Below are 20951 nucleotides of genomic sequence, written 5' to 3'. Positions count from 1 at the left end.
GGCGGACAGCCAGTTGGCAGAGGGACCAGCGTGGCCTGGGGTTTGGGAGGGACTAGGTGGCAGTGGGCAGTGTGGTGGGAAGGAGAGGGTAAGACACTGGCCGGTCCGTCTAGAACCAGGCTTTGGTGGAAAGCAATGGACTGCAGGCAGCGAACCTTGCAAACCAACTTGGAATGGGGCTCTGAATCCCGACAGTCAGGGACCACAGGCAGGGGGGCAGTGACTGCCCTGCGGAGCCCCTCATCCACTCTGGGCCTGTCTGGGATGGGGTCTAGAGCAGGGTGGGCCCTCACCCCCACTGCCCTCCAGCACCTCCTGATTGAGGGGTGATTGATTCCTCGGCTGCCCCAGGGCCGTGGGAGCCTGGCGGGGTGGGTGCCGGCATCTGCCCAAGTCAGGTCTTCTCCGTCCACCATGTTGCCTCACTGGAGGGAAAGGCGGACTCAAGTGTGAGCCCCCCCACCCCCGCCTGATTCTTGCCTGCCCAGCCCTGCCTGGGCTCTCGGCCCCCAGTGCCCTCTCTGCCCTCCCGGGCCTGTGCAGCTGCCCTTCTCCACCTGGGCCTCCCTCCCAGCCAGGCCAGCCACTCAGCTCTTGGCCAGGCTTCTCCGACCCCTAAAACTTCCATCTTGTCCTGGCTGCTCAGTGTCCCAGCAGCCTTTCCTGCCTGCTGGGGAGAGGGCCCCCTAGAGCCTGAGCCGAGATCGGGGCTGGTGGCACTCAAGGCCAGGAAACTGGTTCGAAGGAGCTTGGACTTGGCTGTGAAAGTGATGGCACACCCTCTATCCTGGAGGTGGGTTCGATCCGCACTTCAGGAACTTCCCCACCTGCCTGGGGCTGGACAGGGACATGAAGCAACTTGCTGTGAGGGGGCGCTGACAGCCATGGAGGTCTGGACACCCACAGGGACAGTATGGATAGACAGGCAGGGGGGCTGAAGGGGGTGAGAGGCAGGACCTCCGGCAGAGGTTCACGCTCTGGAGACGCCGGTCCCTGGGTCTCATGGGTGTGGGGTGTTTTGGTGGTGGCTGGCTCTGGATGAGGTGGGGCCATGTCCTCTCCAGAGTACGCAGCCCTGGAGGGAGCCTGGGAACTCCAGGCAGGGCCAGCCCATCTCTCCTTTCTGTGAGGTGCAGGGGCAGGCACTGCTCAGAGGTCTTGCTCAGGTCCTGACACACAGGTGTCCAGAGACAGCCTGTGCAAAGTACAGGTGCCCGCCTCCTTCCCGGTCAGCTGGCTCAGGCCAGCCCCAGCCTGGGCCCTGTGCAGATCGCCGGGAGTTGGCTGGTATGAGAAGAAGGGATGGCCTGGGCATCTGGGGCTTCGAGGGGACCAGAGGCTCTAGATACTCGAATGGAGTCTCTGATCTCCTTGCATGTGTTCTGGGGGCTTGGGAACAGCAGCCTTCTGCCATCAGTGCCGCTCTTCAGTGACCATGTGACCAGCTCTGGGACGGGGCTACGCTCCTCCATTACTTGCCGTACTTGGTGGGCAGCACTCAGAAGCCCCACCTTTGTGCCAAAGCACACCCTCCCGGCACCCACAGACTGCAGGGGAGGCAGGCAGGAAGACAACGTGCGGAGACTCGGGCAGCGGGGTTGTGGGGCCACAGGAGTCAGGGCAGAGTGCCCACCTGCCCGCTCGCTCGCTTGGCAGCAAAGATAACACGCTGCGGAGGGGTGGACTTCAGGGGAGCTTCTCCCCACCCAGCACCCGACTCCTAGTGGGTGGGGTAGAGGCCCCGCATGGCACACCACTGGAGTCAGTGGCAGCAAGAAGCCTTGCCCTTGGTACCTGAGCCCATCGCTCAAAGTCCACCCTACCTCAAGACTGGCTGGGGAGCTCCTTGGCCAAAGTCACTGGGGAGTTTTCAGACGCAGACCCCTGGGGCTGGGGCAGGGCAGAGAGCCAGGGCTTCCCTCCACAGGAGCTGCCCTCTCTGCCCTGCCCCAGCCCTTGTCCTGTCCCCTTCCCCCACACTCCTCTAGGCTGGCCCTTGACCTTCCTTCGGGCCTTGTCTTCCCTGCAGCTGCTCCTGCTCTCACTTGTCCTGGGGGCAAGCTGGGCAACGCCTAGCCCGGTCCCCAGTCTCAGCCAGCGGTACCCTTGGCAGGGCCACCCACCCTTGTGCACCTCACAGGGTTTTACCCTCCTGTTCACCTGGGCTTTCGAAGCCACCCTGGGAGTTACAAGACCTAGCTGGCCACACCAAGGGGCAGTGCTCCGCACTGGGGACAGATATCTGACGACAAAGCCAGTTCTGGTCTGGCTGCAAACTAGAACGAACCAGCTTGTGGACAGAGACCCACAGTCCCTCAGAGACTGCCCAGAGACATCGACTTAAGACCCTATCAGTATGCCTGGAGGGTGGGCTTCCCTTGGCTCCCAGGAGGTAATTACTACTTGGGGGGTCTGGCCCAGGCCTTGAGCTAGAGCCACAGCATGGCTCTTGAAGGGCCGGGGACACCCAGGGCTTTCCGTCACCAGTGTGGGGGCTGGAGCCCCTGTGGGGGTGTGTGGCGGGAAACCTTCTGTTTTAAATGAAGTGATCTGGTGTGGCCATGCCTTGGCCTCCAGGCTGCCCTCGTAGCTGCTCTGTTGGGAGGGCTGCCGGGCTAGGGCACAGGGTGGACTCGTGGTGTGCAAGCTGCCCGCACCCCTGCCCGCTGCAGACCATATGGGCGGAAGAATAAACAGCTCTCCCATCAGTGGGAAGACTCGTGGTGCAGCTGGAGGAGGCCTGTCCAGGCCTGTGCAGGCCAGAATGGCCCTTGAGGCGGGGGCAATAAATCCAGCCCATTATTTTTTATGAGCCTCCCACCCCATAAACAACTCCTGTGGCTGTTGGTGAGCCAGCCTCATGCCCTTCTCCTGGCCTGGCCTCCAGCCAGCCTGGCCGGGCAGCCTACGGGGACCCCAGTCCTTACTTCACGGTGTGAGCAGTAGGGGTCCCAAACGCTGCAGACCCTCAGGCCCCCCAGCATGGACACTGCAGGGCAGAGAGCGAGCACCAGGCCGGGAGGCAGCTGCCCCTAGCCCTGGCCCCGGCCCCCTTTTAGGCCACAGTCCTGGGGCTTCAGTTTCTCATCTGTGTAATGGGACACATGCTGGTGTTAAATGTGGAATTGTCTGTAAGGGTTGAAATGAGGTGTTGTGTATACACTGTGTCCCCTAGTGACTGTCAGCTGCCACCGGGCATTGCCGTGTGCCAAGCATTGTGCCTAGACTTTGACACAGGTAATCTGATCCCAGAAGCAGCCTGTGCAGTGGAGCTGCGCTTCTCCCCACCTGGCAGGTCAGAGAGTAGAGGCTAAGAAGCAGAGAGTTGTCCACAGCGAGTCAACAGCAGTCGGGGTTTGAACCCAGCCTACCGTGTTCCTCTCCACGCTGCCCACTTTGTGCCGCAGCCACAGCACACCCTCGCTGCCTCTGTCCCTGTGACCCGGGAGCCCTGTCACATGTGCCTAACTGCGTCCCCAGCCCTGACCCCATCTGAAGAACGCTTCCTCCTGCCTCGGATCCCGAGAAGTGCACCACTGCCCCGGCAGGCTGGTCTTCCTCTGGACACATCCACGTGGGTCTGAGGCTCCGTCTTCTTGGGGGACCCGTGAGCGAGCTCCTGATCGGGGCTCAGGTGTGTTCCTTTCATCCAACTCAGGGCAGGGAGCAGAGGAGACGTGCCAGGTGGAATCAAGCAGAGTCCGAGTCATCTCCTGGGGGGTGAACCGTGTGTGGCGTCGCTTTCACAAAATGCTCTCACACCCCTCCTGCCGATTGGCCTGCGCTGTGTGCTCAGGCCCTGGGGCTCGGCCACAGACCTGCTGGGCGCCCTGTGCTGGCCTGGCCTGGCCTCGCCCTGCAGACACATGCAGCTGCAAGTCAGCCGAGGCCTCCCCAGCAGCAGCACCCGAGGTCGTCCCGCATTCAGAGACTCTTCCCCTTGCGCACGCCTCCGTGCCTCTGCGAGAGCTGCCCCTCTTCTGGAGCACCTCTCCCCCCGAGGACCTCTGTCCCAGGGCCCTGTCCCAGTGCTGGCCCAATGTACACCCCCATGTTTGGCCACCTGATGGGGTGACAGCTCAGCAGTCTGTCCCAGTTAGAATGGTGGGGATTGGGTGAGTTCCCAGAGCGGCTTGTGTCTGCCCTTGGCAGGTTCTCTTGGGAAGGGGAAACATTCTCAGCATTTATTGAGTTCCAACTGTGCACACCCCTTCGACAGCCTTTCACCCTCACGGGCCCCCAGTCCACAGCAGCTGCCCGCCCTTTGCTCCCAGGAAAGGACAGAGGTGCAGGGCGGGGCAGCAGGCACAACTAGTGTGGCACAGAGCCAGGGTGGCCATGGTGCTCCTTTCCATAGCCCGGGCAGGAGCAGGCGGAGGGGGGTGGCGGGCAGGTAGGGAGAGGCACCAGCCTGGGACCAGAGCTGCCCCTGTCCTTAGAGACTCTTCTGATAGTGCAGCCCAGAGTCCTCGTTGGCTTCCCCTCCTAGTACCTCCGGGGCTTCTGTGTGCACATTCTGGGGGCCAACATGTTGGCTCCTCCCATGCCTGGGGTTCCTCCATCCCGTCACCTGTCCACCTAACAGGAGGGAAAAACAGACTCCTCCCTGATGACAGGCAGGCCACAGCCCCCACAGGACCTGTGTGAGCTGACTGTTCCCTCATGGCTTCCTTTAGGGTCCCCATGGGGGGAGGGGAAGAGTCTCCAGATCAAATATGGGATACCCACCTACATGGGATCTCAGAGAACGTATTCTTTAAGGATGACCCATGCAGCATTTGGACGTGTTTATACTCGGAAGTACCTGTCACTTACCTGAAACCCGGATTTAGCCATCTGACATTCCCTGTTTTTATTCCGTCTGGCAGCCCTGGAGAGGAGAGCACCTCTCCAGCTCCTGAGCCTGAAGAGTGCAGCCTCTGGAAGCCAGCGGGTCTCAGAGGCCTCTGGGGTCCCAGCTGCCAGCCACCCGGCCTCAGAGGCGAGGCATGCACATGGTGCCGCCTAGTGACCAGCTGGGGAACTTCAGGGGGCGGGAGGAGGAGGGAAAGTTGGCCCTGGGCGGGGATGGAGGGGCCTGGGGCCTGGGTTCAGGGTGAAGTGAGGCTGTGTTGGGACAAGCTCTGCAGAATCAGCCAGTGGGGGTGAGGGGACAGGCCAGCCTTTACGGGACACCGCCTGTGTCTTGCAGTGGCTGTTGGGGGACCCTGAGCTGCAGCTTTAATGGTCTTCCTCCCCTGCTTCAGAGAAAGAAACTGAGCAGGTTCCAAGGCCACACACCCTAGAGGCCAGGCTGTGTGCAGCCCTGACAGCTATCAGGCAGGCCCCTCCCTCCCACAGATGCCACTCTCTGGGGCTCCCGGTGCCAGGGCTAGTCGAGGCCCCAGGGCTGGGAAGGTGGTGTCCACCCTGTCCTTCCTCTGCTGTCATCTGGGACGCCGTGTGTCTACCTGTCAGGCTCCGGGTGCCTGCCCACCCAGTGAGCAGCCATGGCAACGGCCTTAGTCCCAGCTGAAAACGCATCCGGGTGGGTGGGCACCCTGGCTGGCTCTGCCTGTGGACTCGGCACAGGGCCTGCACACAGGTGGTGCTTAGTAGTTTCTAGAAGGAGTGAGTGAATGAATGGGCAACAGCCCCGGAACCCGCAGCCCCCTGGTCTTCCTCCTGGTATGACGGGATGAGTGTGGAACCGGAGCGGTGGGGCACTGGGGACCGGAAGGTTGTATGCAGACACCGGGCCGGCTCTCCCATGCCCAGGGCGAGCCTCTGTGCTGTGGGCTGCAGCCTCCTCTGTGGGGAAGGAGCGGTTTCCCCCAGCTGCTCCCCATGGTTCCTTCCAAGTCCAGCTTTCTGGGATGCCAGTCCACTCCAGCCATCGGCTTGTAGACTCACAGCAGGAGGCTTCGTTCCGGTTCGGGGGGCATGCCCTTGTCCATAAGCAGCGCACTTCTGGGCCAGCCCCTGGGAGGGGAGGGCAGGATGCGGGGCCGGTCGTGTGGAAAGCTGGGTGTGATGGGGACCCTGCCTGGTGCTATGCAAGGAATCAGCAAGGAGGCTAGTGAGCAAATGGACATGGAAGGTGTTGGGAGGCAGACCACACAAGGGCCGGACTTTGGGGGCTGGACCAGCTGGGCAGCAAGTGCTGAGTGGGCGGAGCACACACTCAGGAGGGCCAGTCATCCTGAGGCCCTGGCAGGTGCCACGGGGTCCAAAGGCAGGGCTGGAGGATGGCCTGAGGAGAAGACTTCGGGCTCAGAGGAGCAGCACCGGGGCCCCCAGGGCCACCGAGGCGGCCGAGGGAGCATCCAGCCGGGGGCTGGGACCCTTTGGGCCTGCTGTGGAAGTGGCTATGGGGTGGGGGTCAGGTCCCTGATTCAGCACACTAGTTGGGGGACTTCTCTGAGCCTCAGCATTGTCACCTGTCAGGTGCCACCTGGCATTCAGTCATGGAGATAAATGGTCAAAGATGTATGCAGAGAGCCTGGCACAGCTCCTGGCAGTGGAGAGCCCTGGAGAAGTGGGAACCCACGGTCCTAATCCCTCCTGCTTCCCAGGCAGGGCTGCCCCTGCAGAGTGGGCAGGGTCTAGTCCGGGGCAGCCCTCTGCTGGTGCTCCAGCCAGGCCTGGAATTGCCCAGGAGGATGAAGGGGGGGGACCTGTGGCGAGGCAGAGCTCCGTTCCTGCTAAAGCCCAGGCCTCCTAATGAGAGGCTGTCAGAGCACCACCCAGGCACAGGCGCCCTCGGAGTGCAACTCAGGGGTCGAGGCAGATCCAGATGGGGGTGCCAGACAGGCAGCGCTGGCGAAGGCCAGGGCCCGCGGAAGGACCGCCCTCCCACCCAGGAGTCGGCCCTGTCCTCATGCAGAGGCCAGACCCAGCCCAGGCCCACCAGCGTGACTGGGGCCAGCGACACTGCTTAGGCCTTCACTCGGACTGGGTGCTGTGAGGGGCCGGGGCGCAGAAGTGGCTTGGGCGTGGGCCTGGGCTCCTCCAGGAGCTGTGCACTCGTCAGAAGTTGCCCTTCAAAGGAGGAAGGCAGCGTGTCCCCGGCAGAACGTACCCCACCCAGAGGACTTCCAGCCTAACGCTGTGTGCGCTGGGTGGGGCCCCTGTTAGCAGCCGGAATTCAGAGTCTGCCTGCTGCTCCAGGAGGTTCCCTGTGCAGCCGGAGGAGGCAGCGCTTCAAGTCCCACCGAACAGGGTTCGTGTTTTGGTTCTGCCACGTCCTACTCAGGGGACCATGGCACAGCGCCGACCTCTCTGAACCTCTGCGTGAAGCACATGGAAAGCTGCCCACGGTGCATGGTGATAGTGAGAAGGTCTGTTCTCTCCCTGCCAGGCCGGGGCTGGCCCAGGGGGTCGGGGATGAGTGGGCGTGCTCCCAGCCCTCGGCAAGCTCCAGCAGGGGCCCTGAGGGGGCAGGGTGAGACATCGGGCATTTTGAAGAAGCTGGCTTTCAAGATGGGCTTGGAGAGACAGAATGTGGAAATGTGGACCAGGGGAGGCCTCCCTGTCCCTGCCCTGGGGGCACAGGGGAGCCCAAGTGTCCCCCGGGTGAGGTGCCCAGCCTTCCCTCACCCTCCTCTACTGACTTGCAAAGTGGGGATAGTAGCACAGACTTTGAAATGGGTCAGATGCTTCAAGCGGATTATTCATGTAAAGCGCTTAGTGCCCGGTGAGTGCTCCACAGGGCACCTGTGGTTGTCATCAGCCCACAGTGAGTCTCGGGCTGGCCCGACTGCAGCCCAGAGCCGCCCCTGCCCCCATTGTCTTGCTGCAGGCGTGCCCCCCCAATCCAGCCCCTTCCCCTCACCTCACCTCAGTTTTAACCTCTCTGCGGCTCAGTGGTTTTTATCTGTCACGGATGGGGGACACCAGGACAGAAGAGCCCTGCGGTGGTCAGGGGGATGGCACACCTGAAGCAGCACGTGGAGCGGCCTCACCAGCCGCGTCCACACTGTCCCTGTGCCTTCCCCAGGCAGGGCCTTGCCTGCTCCCCCTCAGCTCTCGGTCACAGCACGTGGAGCCTGAGTCTGTTCCTCCCCCGAAGCTCCCACCCCCACCCTCCCAGCCCTAGGCCCCAGCCTCTCACTGGGCTGCATAATCTTCTATTGATGAGGCCGAAGGGGGTGGAAATCCTTTCCTCCCGAGTTGTGGTGGGGGAGGGGCAGAGCAAGGTAACTGTTCTTTTCTCCCTGCTCCAGTTCCGAGTGGTTAAGGGACATGGATGCAGAAAGCGATGTTATTGATGAAGTCACCATAGCAACGACCCTTGGGAAGCACACATTCCAGCTTTGTTATCCTGGGCCAGGGCAGTGGGAAAGACTGGCTCCTCGATGCAGATTGGCTCGCCTCCCGTGGCCCTGCTTTAGATGCATCCGTGAACTTTGCTCTGCAGAACACAATGCGTGCCGGTTTGGGGCAGGCACATTCTGCTGTTGTTGAACGCTGTGCACTCTGGTGGAATATCTGAGAGTGATAGAAGGCCCCCGGGGAAAACAGGTCCCGGTGGGGGAGAGCTGCTGAGGCCTGTCACGGGCCCAGAGAAGGCAGGGATCTGGGAGGAGCCCCTCGGGAAGAAGTGCCGGGCACTTGGGAGAGGACACTGCCACCCGGCCACGGCCCCACCCCTTGCCCACAGCGTGGCCCCCCGCGTGGCTCTCTCCCAGCCCTGCACAGCCTCCACGTGCTTGTTTGGGAAATGGGAATGGCAGCATCCACTTCTCAGGCTCATGGTGAGAGTTAAATTAAATGAAAATGTGATTGGAGCCCAAGTCCCTCCGCATCTCCTGGAAAACTCAGGAAAGGGTCTCTTAAATGTGTCACGAGTCTAGCCTTCCTCTTGTCCCCACACTGCCGCCTCTTCCCCAGGCTCCTTCATCTCTTTCAGGGTGATGGCACTGGCCCCCCGTGTGCGTCCCACCTGCAGTCTCCCCCTGCTTCCCTGCAGCATCCACAGATCTCTGGACATGTAGGTGTAGCACTGCCTGATTATCATGTTCTGTGGCTCCCCTGCCCGGGCTGAGTCCCTCCAGCCCTTACCTGCACCCTCAGCCAGCCTCCCTGGCCCGGGGAAGGGGAGTGCATGCTCGTTGAGTGAGCTCCTGGAGAGAGGTCCTGTGACTGCCCACTTCTATACAGATGGGAATGAAGGCCCAGAGAGGTGACGTGATTACCCCGGGTCACGCAGCAAGTGGCAGAGTCTGCGCTGGTACCTGGCAACCTTGCTGCACAGCATCTGTCTCCACTCCCCACCCCTGGGCACCAGCGAGACGGTCGGTCGGAGTTTGCAGGACATAATTGGATTTGGGCGGGTCGGATCAAATTAGATTCGCCCTGGCGGGCAGCCTGGCTGGCTAGCACCAGGCCCCTGAAGACCAGGCTTTCTGGGAAGGAGTCTGAAATTACATCTCACTTCCCCTGCCACCCTTGGCCCTGTGGTTACTCCCCCCCATCAGGACAGGGAGGTAGGCCGGGGATGGCGGCACCTGTCCCAGGCGTCCCTCGACCATCTGCTCGGGGACAGGTGCCCCAGGAAGTGCTCAGGCTGAGCAGACTCCAGGCCGCACGAACCTGGCAGCTGGCGGTGGCTCCAGGGCTCACCCCGTAGCGCCTGCTCCCGGACTGTGGCTGCTCAGCAGAGAGCCAGGCCTCCCCACAGACCCTCCTTCCCGCTTCCACCTCCCCTCACTGTGGAGCCGGAGCGACTGCTCCTGGGCCGGGCCTGTGTCAGACGGGGAGGCCCCCGAGAGTGCTCAGATTATGGCCTGCCCTCCGGGCTGACCAGAGAGGGTCGAGCAAAGAGCAGAGGGAAGCAGCCCAGCCACACACCAGTGCTCGGGGCGAGGGGAGCGCAGGCTCCGGCAGGGGCCAAGGACCTCCCTGGCTCACACTCGCCATGGCTCAAAATTGTGGTTGAGGAGTCTGGACTCTCAACGAGGAAGGGCAAGTCCGAATGCGGGAGAGCTCGGAGGACGCTGACGCTGAGCGCTGATGCAAGGCGGTCAGCCTGTCCAGCACCACCGCCGGTCACTACCCCTGTCACACCCCCTACTGCAGCAAGTGCCACCAGCGCAGACGCCCTCCACCTGGTGCAGGTGAGAGGGACAGGTGCCCGGAGGCTGCAGGCCCAGCTGTGCCCCCGGGGGTTCAAGCACTGTGGGCAAGAATCAGTGCCCACCCCCACTCTGCCCTCGGCAGGGCACTCCTCTCTGAGGCCTCTCCCCTGCTCTGGAAGATATCCTTTTTAATAAAAAAGAGATTAATGTGAATATAATACGTTTTTAATTTCTATTTTTAAATAAGTTAATTTAAGCTTCCCTGTTTAATTTCTAGTATGGTAATTATGAATAGCTACAGATAAACACAAATTATTTGGGCTTCTCTGTAATTGCCAGGAATGTGAAAAAGAGCTGAATCCTGCCCATTCAAGAGGCAACCAATGGGTGTTTCTTTTTCCCCCCTCCTTTCCCTCTCTCTAAAATTAAATAAAGAAATAGATCTTTTAAAGTCTTTTTAAAATAAGAAAGAAAAAAAGATCACCTGGAGGCAAGTCCATTCAAGGTCACTTGAATGCTCTGTCCAGCATCCCAAGTTCAGGCCCACGTCAGCTCCCTGGTGACAAGTTTATGGTTGGTATTGATTACCAGGGTTTCCTGTCAGTTGTGATTTTTTTTGGCTGGGAATGGAAGTTTAGTCCCCCTTCACCACGTAGGAGCTTAAGCGCTGGCGGAAGGGCAGCTTCTCGGGGCTTCAGCACGGCCAAGCGGCTCTGCCACAGAGGTGGCTCCCCGGGCCCTGGAGCCGCGTTCAGTGCCTCTGCCGGTCTTCTGAGAGACTGGCCTGGCCAGGGTTTGGTCAGCGTGTGGTGGCTGACGAGCAGCCTCCCTGCCTGTCACCCTTGGCCACCGTCAGCAGTGGGCTGCGTCCAGGGGCACCCTCACTCCCTGCTCGTGTGAATGTTGTGGCTCCTTGGTGCCCACAGATATAAAAGGAGTGGGTGTCCCGGCTTCTTCCCGGCTTCGTCGCCTACCACCTCTTACTCAGTCCCCAGGTCCATGACCCTACACCGCTGGCTGACCACCCCCAAAGCACCCCATGCCCCCTTGCTTCTCCTGTCCCCCGTAAACAAAATCCTGGGCCCATCTCAAACTCCACCAGTTCTGCAGAGCTTCCTGACGGGTTATGTGCCCCCCAGGCCACCACACCACGTGAGTCTCTCAGGCTGTCCCACGACTGCACAGGAAGTCGACACCAATCGAGCAGACACACACTTCCTTCCTAAGCTGGGACAGCCGAGGGCCCATGCTGAAGCCCCAAGAAGCTGCCCTTCCGCCAGCCCTGTGGGAGGTGGCCCCGGCCCCAGGACTCAGTGCGCCTCGGTCACCCGGGACCTGCCATCTCTGGCTGCCTACGGCTGGGAGGTGGGCGTCGTCACGGCTGTGTTACAGACGAGGCTTCGAGAAGTGAAGCGGTTTTCTCCGAGATGCGTGAGCGGTCAGGAGGCCAGACTCTGCTCACCCCCGCCTGACCTCACCAGACCTTTTTTCTGAGACAGCCATGTGCCGGGCTGGCTCATACCAGCCCTCGAGAGCCGCTGCCATCCAGCAATGTCTCCCTGGAGCTCGGAGGGAGCATTTCCAACACAGAAATTGGCAAATGCTGCCAATCAGCCCCACCCGACCTCACCCCTCCCCAACCAGGTGCTAAACGGCCATCGGTGCACCACTGTGCTGGGTGTGCAAACCTGCTGTTCTGAAAAGTAGTCGGTTCCCCGTGAGCACGCAGCTTCCTGCGAGGAGCCCGGCACCCGAGTGCCTGGCTGATCCAGCTATGGGTCAGTCGATCTTGTTCTGTGTCCGCTCAACAGTTTGACTTGAATGCATAAGGCAATCAAGGGGGAGGACTAATAAGCGCAGTAAAATCAGGTGAAACCAGAGGTCAGCACGCTGAGCGAAACGCAGGCTTCACTGACTTCAATTGTCTGTTTGATTTCACTTAAGAATTGTAAAAGTCTTTATTGTAGCTGGCAGGATGTTTGTGTTCTTGAAGACATGTCGATTCTCAGTCCCCCTGACCGTGCATGAATTGGACTGGGTTGAGGCTGAGCTAGTCCTCACCTTGAACAGGAGGCCAGTCCACCACCTGGGACAGGAGGCCAGCCCCTGGCAGTGGGACCTGGGAGCCGGGGCTCAGGGTGGCGTGTGGGCAGACAGCAGCTCCCCCTTCCACCCGCCGTCAGCCTCTCAATGGGCGTGTGACCTGCACCCTCTCACTTGACCCCAGACCTAATAAATTCTGGAAGCTCCTCAAGAATCACCAGAAAGATAAATGTCCACTGGGGTCCACTGAGAGGGTCTGGGCCTCTCCAGGCAGCCGGGGAGGGAGGTCCGGTCTCCTCAGGGCAGGGGGTGGCGGTGCAGTCCCAGGAGCCGTAGCTGACTGAGGGAGGAGACCTTGGCCTCTCTGTCACACCAGGGCCCTCAGAGCTGACTGGGTGGAGTGCAGAGGCCAGGCATCGGGAGCCCTGCCCTCGAAACCCGTGGGAAGCCCAGCTCCACACTCAGCGAGGCCTCCAATGCAGGGGGAGGGTGAAGTGGAGGCCGTGTTGTCCTGACCCCTCGGGCCTTCGGGGCAGGCATCCTGATCGTGGTTCCGGTCTCCGAAAAGGCCGCTTGCCTTCATAGGGGATGAGGGGCCCCAGAGCGTGCGTTGTCCCTGCCTGGGGTGTTGAGCCACGGCGGAGACTCTGAGAGCCTGGGAGGAGAGGAAGCAGGGAGTTGGTTGGTCTTGTGCGGGACAGGGCTCCTGAGTCGTGGCTGGAGGACACACAGGAAGGGCCTGCCAGGCAGGGTCGCCACGGGCCAGGCTGCAGATACCAAGGCTGCTGCAGGGGGAGGGTGGGGGCACCATGGCAGTTGGAGGGGGCCAGTCCTGGCCCNAGAGCGTGCGTTGTCCCTGCCTGGGGTGTTGAGCCACGGCGGAGACTCTGAGAGCCTGGGAGGAGAGGAAGCAGGGAGTTGGTTGGTCTTGTGCGGGACAGGGCTCCTGAGTCTTGGCTGGAGGACACACAGGAAGGGCCTGCCAGGCAGGGTCGCCACGGGCCAGGCTGCAGATACCAAGGCTGCTGTAGGGGGAGGGTGGGGGCACCATGGCAGTTGGAGGGGGCCAGTCCTGGCCCCTCTGGCACTCCTCCCCGCTGAAGGCTCCCGGGCAGCAGGGAGGCGAGCGCTGGCTGCCCTTTTAGGACGAGATGGCAAAGAGAAAGGTAAAAAGTAGCATCTGACAACTAGCAGGAATCTTGGGCAAGAATAGGAACATGGTGATGTGTGTGCCCCTGAACCTGGGATGAGCTCCATGGGGCGGGGGGGCCCGTGCAGGGGTGTGTGTGTGTGTGTGTGTGTGTGGCATATTCTTGTGTGCGGAGCTGGAGGCCCGCGCCAGGTCGTGCAGGGCTTGGCACATGGAGGTGAGGGCGGCTCTAGGGGGACCAGGTACACGTGGAGACCCTGCCGAAGCTGATGGGGGTTGGGGGTGGCGCGTGGTCCAGTGCTCGGTCATGGGGCTGGTGAGGACAAGGCTCTGAGGTCAGGGCTGGACTTGGACAGAAACCCACTGACCGGGTTCAGGGGCCAAGCGGCGCCTGGGCGAAACCACCTGAGGCTCGAGACAGAGCCCGCCCCACGGAGGCGTCCCCTGCGCACTGGAATGTGCATCGCACCGCCGTCCTTTCAGCACTGCCATCCCCTGGCCACCTACTGTGCGACTCTGGGAGCAAGGCCTGGGGGTGGCTTGCTCAGGGAGGGCCTCCCTGGGGCAGGTGGGTGTGCCCTCTGAGTGTGCAGCTCGTGTGCTCAGAGCTGTCCTGGGACTCTGTTAGACTATGATGTCCCGTGGGTGCTTTCAGCCTGAAATTTTCTCCCTCCCTCTCTCTCCCTGGTCTCCTGTCTCTCTCCTGTCTGTCTCTTCCCAGAGGGTATGAACTGCATGAACAAAGACCATGGCTGTGCCCACATCTGCCGGGAGACACCCAAAGGTGGGGTGGCCTGTGACTGCAGGCCCGGCTTTGACCTTGCCCCAAACCAGAAGGACTGCACACGTAGGTAGATGGAGGCAAATGGGTCAGACATCCCCACGCGTCTCCTGCCATTGCTCTGTGGGGGGGTCTGTCCGGGACGAGGCCCAGGGTGGGCTCTCAGCCCCAGAGGGTGGAGAAAAAGGCAGGGCTCCTAGAGGGTCTGGGGAGGCCTGAGGGACAGGGCCGTGACCCCCAGGCCTGAGGGTTTCTCTCTGGGCACGCCTCCACCCACACGGCCCTGGAGCTGGCCGAGTTTTACCTGGGGCCCCATACCATGGCCCTGCCCTGCCTCCTGTGCCCCCACCTCTTTCCTTGCCCCCAGAGACCCATCGCTCTGAGCTCTCACTCTCTGAGGGAATGGAGGGGCTGTGGCACAGGGGTGTACCAGCTCAGGCTCCTGGAAGCTGCCCCAGGCCGCCCTCAGCAGCAGCGGTACAAAGAAGGAAAGGAGCTTGGTCAGGGGGCTCCCAGCCCCGGAAGTAAACCCGGAACTCGCCTTGCACCCCGGGAGGTCGGGGTTGAATGAGGCCTCTGGCCAAAGGGGCCACCTGGGGCTCCGTGTAATGCAGCCTTTCAGTGGGTCGCCCAGCTTCCCTGTTGGGAACAGTGGCCAGCAAGCAAAGTGGAGCAGGGGCCAAACACACTCAGCTAGTTCTCCAAAGCCCCAGCGCGTCTCCACCAGCTGCGTGGGGAGTGCTGGAGTGAGACCTTTGCTTGCCAGGCACCGGATGCCCCAAGCACAGCGGTGCTCGCCTGTGTCTGCGTGGAGCTGAGGGAGGCTGCCCTGAGCATGCCCAGCGTGGCCAGAGACAGGAGCTCCCTGCCCAGTCCGCTTCCCGACGCAGGCAGTGCTGCAGAGGGGCCTGGGCCACCTCCCCATAGGGGAGGCTGCTGTGCTGGCCGAGGCAGGGGCTGCTGCAGCTGACTGGCTCTCGTAAGAGAACAGCCTGGCTTCCCATCCTCCATCCTGCAGAGGACAGTGGCCCTTGCTGGTCCACCGTTCCTGGTCTTTGTGATTCTGTCAGGGCACCCACCACACCTTCCCCAGCTTGTGCTTTTTTCCAGCAGTCACCAAGGGTTTGGGGGGACCCACCAGCATTAGACACAGTCCCTGTCTCCACGGAGTTTGTACTCCAGCCCCCATTCATGATCCATCCGTTCCTTAAAGTGAACTTGCTTCCTTCCTCCACAGCAAGGTCCCAGACATGGACCCAGCCTTCCTCTTCCTTTTAGCCCACCCTGTGGGATCCAAGTGGCGAACATGCTCGAGGTTTCGGTCACTCAGGGCAGGGCCGCTCAGGGAAGTGCCCGCTCCCTCCCTGGGAGTCCCGCCCGGCCCTCCTGTGCACTGACAGCCAAGCTACCTGCAGGGCAGGAAGTGAACAGCCCCACCCTCCCCAGTCCTCCCTGTCGGTAACTGGAGCGTCCTCAGGAACTGGCCAAGGACAGGCCCCTGTGCCACATCCAGGCTTGCTGACAGGCTCGGCCAAACAAAAACTCTACTGCAGTGAGCAGGGCCGACTGACACCCCCCTGGCCGAGCCCTGGGCTGGGTACTGGGGAGAGAGCTGGGAGCACCGGCAGGTGGCTGGGGCTGTAGTTGCATCTGGGACAAGTGCCGCAGGGAACAATTTGCTCAGCATCTCCTGAGTGGCCGACCTGGTCTGAGCGGTCAGGGACCAGGCAGGGCCCTGTGAGTGGCTAAGACCCCCTACCCTGCCCCAACAGAGCAGAGCCCAGCCCTAGCCCAGAAGGCTCACCCGTGACAAACAGCGGCCCCTGCCGCCTGCTCCTAGCTGGCTGTCACCAAGCTATGTGGAGTCTGATGGCAGCCCGGGGCCACGGGGTGGGTGAGTGCCCTGCCGATGACGGGCGCCACTGCCGTTGCCCCGTGAAGGGCCAGCCCTGGACCCTTCCCCATGGTTCCTGTGGCAGAGTTGGTGTCCCATTAGCAATGAGATTCTCCCTGTAGCCCTCGAGGTCACTTGAGGTCCAGAAAATTCTAGATCTGGGGTTGGGTTGGGGGTGCAGGCCTGGCCTTGCCAGCCTCTAGGGACCAGCAGGACCACAGAGGCTCTGCATCAGACTGTCATCCCTCCAGAGCCCAGGACCCCGGCTCAGCAGGGCCGAGGGAAGTTTCCCAGGCTCCCAGAGCTCCAGGCCCCGGCGTTCATGTCCACGCGCAAGCTGTAGGCTCTCCAGGTGCTCGCCAGCTCAGCGCTCGGGGTTCACGAGGTGCACACACACCTGTGTGAGGGAGTGAGGGACCCTGAGATGGCCCTGCCTGGAGTGGCCTCTGACAGACCCTGCTCTCCGCTCCACCCCACCCCCATGCTGTGGGCCTTTTTCAGGCTGCAAAGGCACGTGACGTCCCACCCGAGGTGGGGCTCTGCTAGCTGGGGTCTCCCCTCACCTGGGATCCATGCGAGGCAGCCACCCGTGGAACCCTGGGCTTCCCTGGGCCTCTTCCTGGGCAGAGGCCTCCAGCTGGCAGGGGCGGCCGGGGGACCCTTGCCTGGGAGACCCTGGACCTCCGTGAGCAAGATGCCGCTCCCTGGCCCACGATCACTGCCTGTTTTACGTAAACTCGAGTTTATCTTTTTTCCCACTTTGGGCTGGCTCCTTTTTGTTCAGCCCCCTCAGCCGACCCAGATCACTGACGCTGTGGGCCAGTGTAAGACCCTGGGCTGAAGAGCCCCAGTGTCTCTGCCCTAGGCAAGCTGTGTGACGTGCTTAAAGGTCGTTTTCAAAACTGCACCGAGGCGACATTCATTGCCTGCATTCTGTCTGTTTGGATATTGCCTTGCGGGAGGAGGGCTTCAAGGGGGTCAGTTTCAGATGGCTGCAGGGAATTGGTGAGAACAGACGTCCGTGGGGACTCCCTTCCACATGCCCCAAGGCGTAGCAGAGAAAAGAAAGCTCTCAAGGGTGAAGGAAATGAGTGTCCCCTCTTCCTAGGCCCCTCCCCAGAATACACCCGGCATTCCAGACAATCGCCCCATCCTGACAGGCTATTTTAAAGTACCTTTTGCGGCCCAGGGAAGATGACACTGTCCAGCGTGTCCCTTTCTTTAGCTCACACCGTCTCTGCCTCAGCTGTGTGCTGGTTCTGTCCCAAGCCCAGGTCACCCAAAGTTCATTCTCGCCCCGCCCAGCAGCCTATAGGGAGTGAAGAATTCTACCCAAGACCCTCGAGGGCTGAGGTCCAGGGAAGGTGGGCCTGTCCACGGGTCATCTCCTGCCCTCACTTTCCTCCCTGCTCCCTTAAAAAGAGCACAACACCGGGGAACTAATCATTCTTGTTGTCGTTTTGTCTACGCATACGTGTGTGCACTTTGGGCCCAACTAGTCACCTGTAACTATGGAAACGGAGGCTGCCAGCACAGCTGTGAGGACACGGACACGGGCCCCCTGTGTGGCTGTCACCAGAAGTACGCCCTGCACTCGGATGGTCGGACGTGCATCGGTAAGTGGACGCCTCTGCTGCGCTAGCACCCCGCACCACCCTGCCCCGCACCGGCGCGCCGGGTGGCCCCAAAGCCAGCCCGTGCCCCACCCCGTCCCATCTCCAAGAAGGAAGCTTATGGGAAACAAGAGCAAGTGCACCCCACAGAACTGGCAGGGCGCTTTCTGCGGGGCCGTGGCCACGGTGGTTCCACCCCCGGACCGAGCGCCCCTGCTTTGTGTCCCCACGGGTCTCCCACCCATCCTCATGCTCGCCGCAGGGGTGGCCCGGGGAATGGGAGGAGGAAGGCTTGTGCACCTGCTGCTCCTGAGGTTCCCCGGCTGACGGGTGTGGAGCCACGCAGGAGGCTGGTGCAGCCTCCCGCGGCCCCTCAGAGGTGCCTGGAGAGGCAAGAGGTGGTCTCGGGACCTGCTCTGTCTCCGCAGTGAGAGTGCCAGGGGCGGGGCCTGGGCCTTCGACCAGCTTTTCCTGCCCCACCCAGCAGGGCTCTGGCCAGACCTCCTCTTCCACCCGGAGTCCCTTCCTCTCAGACGGCACCCCCTCCTCCCCACGCAAGGGGCCTTTGTCTGAGCCCCAGGCACTTATTTCCAAGGAGAAGCCTAGACGTTTGTTACCTCGTGCCCTAATCACTCGTAGGTTGTTTCCCCACTCAAAAGCACCTTTTTAACTGCACAGAGGGGACGTCAGGGGTGATGTCCGCCCGCCCTAGCTCCCCGCTCCCTTCCCCATCCGTGTCGGCAGACTCGAGACGCCCGCCAGTCAGTTGCTGTGGCTGGTTTTTTATTTAAAGAAGAGGTCTCATTTCTTATCGACTAGAAAGCTATTTCTTGAGGGACTTTCAAGTGACAAAAAGAGGTTGACAAGCAGGCAAAACCATGACACCCAGAGCGTGCTGTCGAACCCTGTCCCCTGTGACCGTTCGCTGGTGCGGGGCGTCAGGCGGGGGGCGGGGCCCTGCGGTCCCATCCTAGTCCCTGGCTGCCGCCCCAGTGCTGCTGCTGCGTCGTCCCCCTGTGTGGCCTCTCCCCTCCAACAGCCGTTTTGGTTTCGTTTTATCTCGTTCCTCCTGCTTTTCTGGTGATGGTCCCTGATTGCCTGTCTTGTCTGATAACTGACATCCATTAATTATTTCAGAGCCAAAAGCCAAACCAAACCAAACCAAACCAAAATTCAATGCAAAACCCGGCCTCAGACCAGTGTCTCTATTGCAGCCTGATCCCATCTAGAACCCCCTCTCCCGCCTCTCTCCCTGTCTCTGCTGTCCCCCCTCCCCCGGGAGCTCTCCCGGGCTCCCCAGCCCCTCCCTGTCTTGTCCCCTGGGGTCTCCCTCAGCATTTGCGTCTGCGGTGGAGCCGCCTCTGCTGGCTACCGGACCAGCGCAAACAGCTGCTGGCCAGACACCTGCCCAGCCTCCTCTAACAGGCCTTGTCTTCGTCCACCCAGCTCATCCTTCCCATTTTCCATCTCGTAGTGTCTGCTGCATGTGAGAGCCCCTGCTCAGATCTCCTCTCTAACGTCCCTGCCCTCGCCCCTCGTTCCCGCCCCTCCCCTTAGAAATCCTTGCCCAGGCCCAGCTCCTGGGCCGCTGCTGCCTCCTGCCAGCCAGGAGAGCCTCCCGTCTGCCTGCTCCCTGCTCCTTAAGTCCCCCTGGGAGCAATGGTCTCTGCACACCTCCCACTGAGCCCAGAACGGGAGCCGGCTCACCTCGTCTTGGCGCAGCCTCCTGCCCAGCGGCCAGCATGCTCCCCAGCCACCCTGTGGGCTCTCTTGGCACGCCCCTAAAACGACTGACCGCCTCTGCAGCCCCCGCCAAGCACCTGGTGCACCGCTCTCGCCCTCTGTAGACAAGCAGGCAACCAGCGCTGCCCAAATCGACCCCTGGGCTCTGTCTGTCCAACTGGGTCCATTATCCTGTGTGTGTGTGTGTGCGTGTCCCTCTTCGTGTCTCGTTCTTAATTTTGCATGAGTGTGTGATGCACTTTCCTGCCCTGGAGACGGAGTGTCTTCTGTCCAGGTGCGTCCATCACCGGACCTTGCCACCCTGTCCCCTCCTGCGGTGCCTCTCCCTGTGCCTGCCCTCCAGCCGGAGCCAGGGCTCTCTGGGGCTCCCTGGGGGCGCTGTCTGCTGCTGTGGCCCTTCCCAAACACGTCCTGTCTGCGGATGGCCCCNACTGGGTCCATTATCCTGTGTGTGTGTGTGTGCGTGTCCCTCTTCGTGTCTCGTTCTTAATTTTGCATGAGTGTGTGATGCACTTTCCTGCCCTGGAGACGGAGTGTCTTCTGTCCAGGTGCGTCCATCACCGGACCTTGCCACCCTGTCCCCTCCTGCGGTGCCTCTCCCTGTGCCTGCCCTCCAGCTGGAGCCAGGGCTCTCTGGGGCTCCCTGGGGGCGCTGTCTGCTGCTGTGGCCCTTCCCAAACGCGTCCTGTCTGCGGATGGCCCCCATCCCATCTGCCTCCTTTTGTGGTCGTACCCTTTCTCCACCCCCACCCACCCCACCCCTGCTGCCTCTTCCCTCTGCCCTGAACACGCCACCTTAGAGGTGCCTGGGTTTAGCCCCCCGCGAGGACGCCGCGCTGGCCGCGTGCTGTGTTGGCTTTGTGTGTGCCACGCTGGAAGGCTGTCTGTCTGGGGCCGCGGGAAGTGGGCTCTCATTAACCAGCGGCTCCGTGTTTGTCCCTTACTTGTGTTTTAGAGGAGGATGAGGCTGCAATTGAGCGCTCTCAGTTCAGTGCCACGTCAGTAGCTGATGTGGACAAGCGGGTGAAACGGCGGCTCCTCATGGGTAACACTTTTCTTCCCCTTCCTTTGTTGTCCTCGCACCCGTGTGCACGCGTGTCTGTGTGGCGTGCGGGGGTCCTCGAGCGTGCTAGCCTGTCGGCCTGTGAGTGTGTGCGGGTGTGTGGGGCTGTGCGAGGGGGCTGTCCATCTGTGTGGCGTGCTCGCGTGTGTGGGGTCACGCGTGCCCTGTGTGAGTGGGGGGGGCTCCACTCCAGATGTGAACTTACTTTTTCCTTTTTAAAGTTGTTTGCCCTTCATCAAACACGTGTATTTCTTTGTGTGTTTGTAGCAGAGAACCCAGAGCCCGGGTCTAGTTGCCCCTGCATGTAAGGAGGCGCATGCTCTAGCCCCTCTCTGGGCGTGCACGCCGCAGGGACAGTTAGGACCCAGGATCAGCACAGCGGCCCAGAGGTGCCGAAGCAGGCATCCGGGCTGCCCGGTCCTTGTCCGTCCCCTCCCTTAGGAGAGAAGCTGCATTAGGGGAAAGCCATGCCCACATTCAGGGCTGGGGGACCCTCGGGGCCTGGAGTTCACCCTGCTCACTGTGTAGCTGGGAAACACGCTACCCAGTGAGGGGAGGACCGGGTAAAAGCAGGGTTCACTCAGCCCTCCTGGAGGGGCTCCCCAA

At 61.6% G+C, this 20951-nt stretch overlaps 1 protein-coding gene across 4 annotated transcripts in view; it reads left to right on the top strand.

The window, feature by feature from the left end:
* The window catches only part of SCUBE1 (signal peptide, CUB domain and EGF like domain containing 1), a 112612-nt gene that overhangs the window by 47646 nt on the left and 44015 nt on the right, over positions 1-20951 (top strand). For 2 of the 4 annotated variants that reach the window (XM_037028507.1, XM_037028504.1), the window contains exons 5-7: positions 13973-14098; positions 17426-17542; positions 20238-20327. In XM_037028507.1, the coding sequence (XP_036884402.1) occupies positions 13973-14098; positions 17426-17542; positions 20238-20327 (333 nt within the window). The remainder of the gene's footprint in view (positions 1-13972; positions 14099-17425; positions 17543-20237; positions 20328-20951) is intronic. The other 2 variants (XM_037028505.1, XM_037028506.1) reach the window with 2 other exon arrangements.

This window comes from Sturnira hondurensis, unplaced genomic scaffold (genome assembly GCF_014824575.4).
Source record: "Sturnira hondurensis isolate 20B ecotype Veracruz unplaced genomic scaffold, ASM1482457v3 Scaffold0019978, whole genome shotgun sequence".
In the NCBI taxonomy this organism is placed as follows: Eukaryota; Metazoa; Chordata; class Mammalia; order Chiroptera; family Phyllostomidae; genus Sturnira; species Sturnira hondurensis.
Note: the sequence above shows the minus strand (reverse complement) of the source record. Positions and strands in the feature narration are given on the sequence as shown.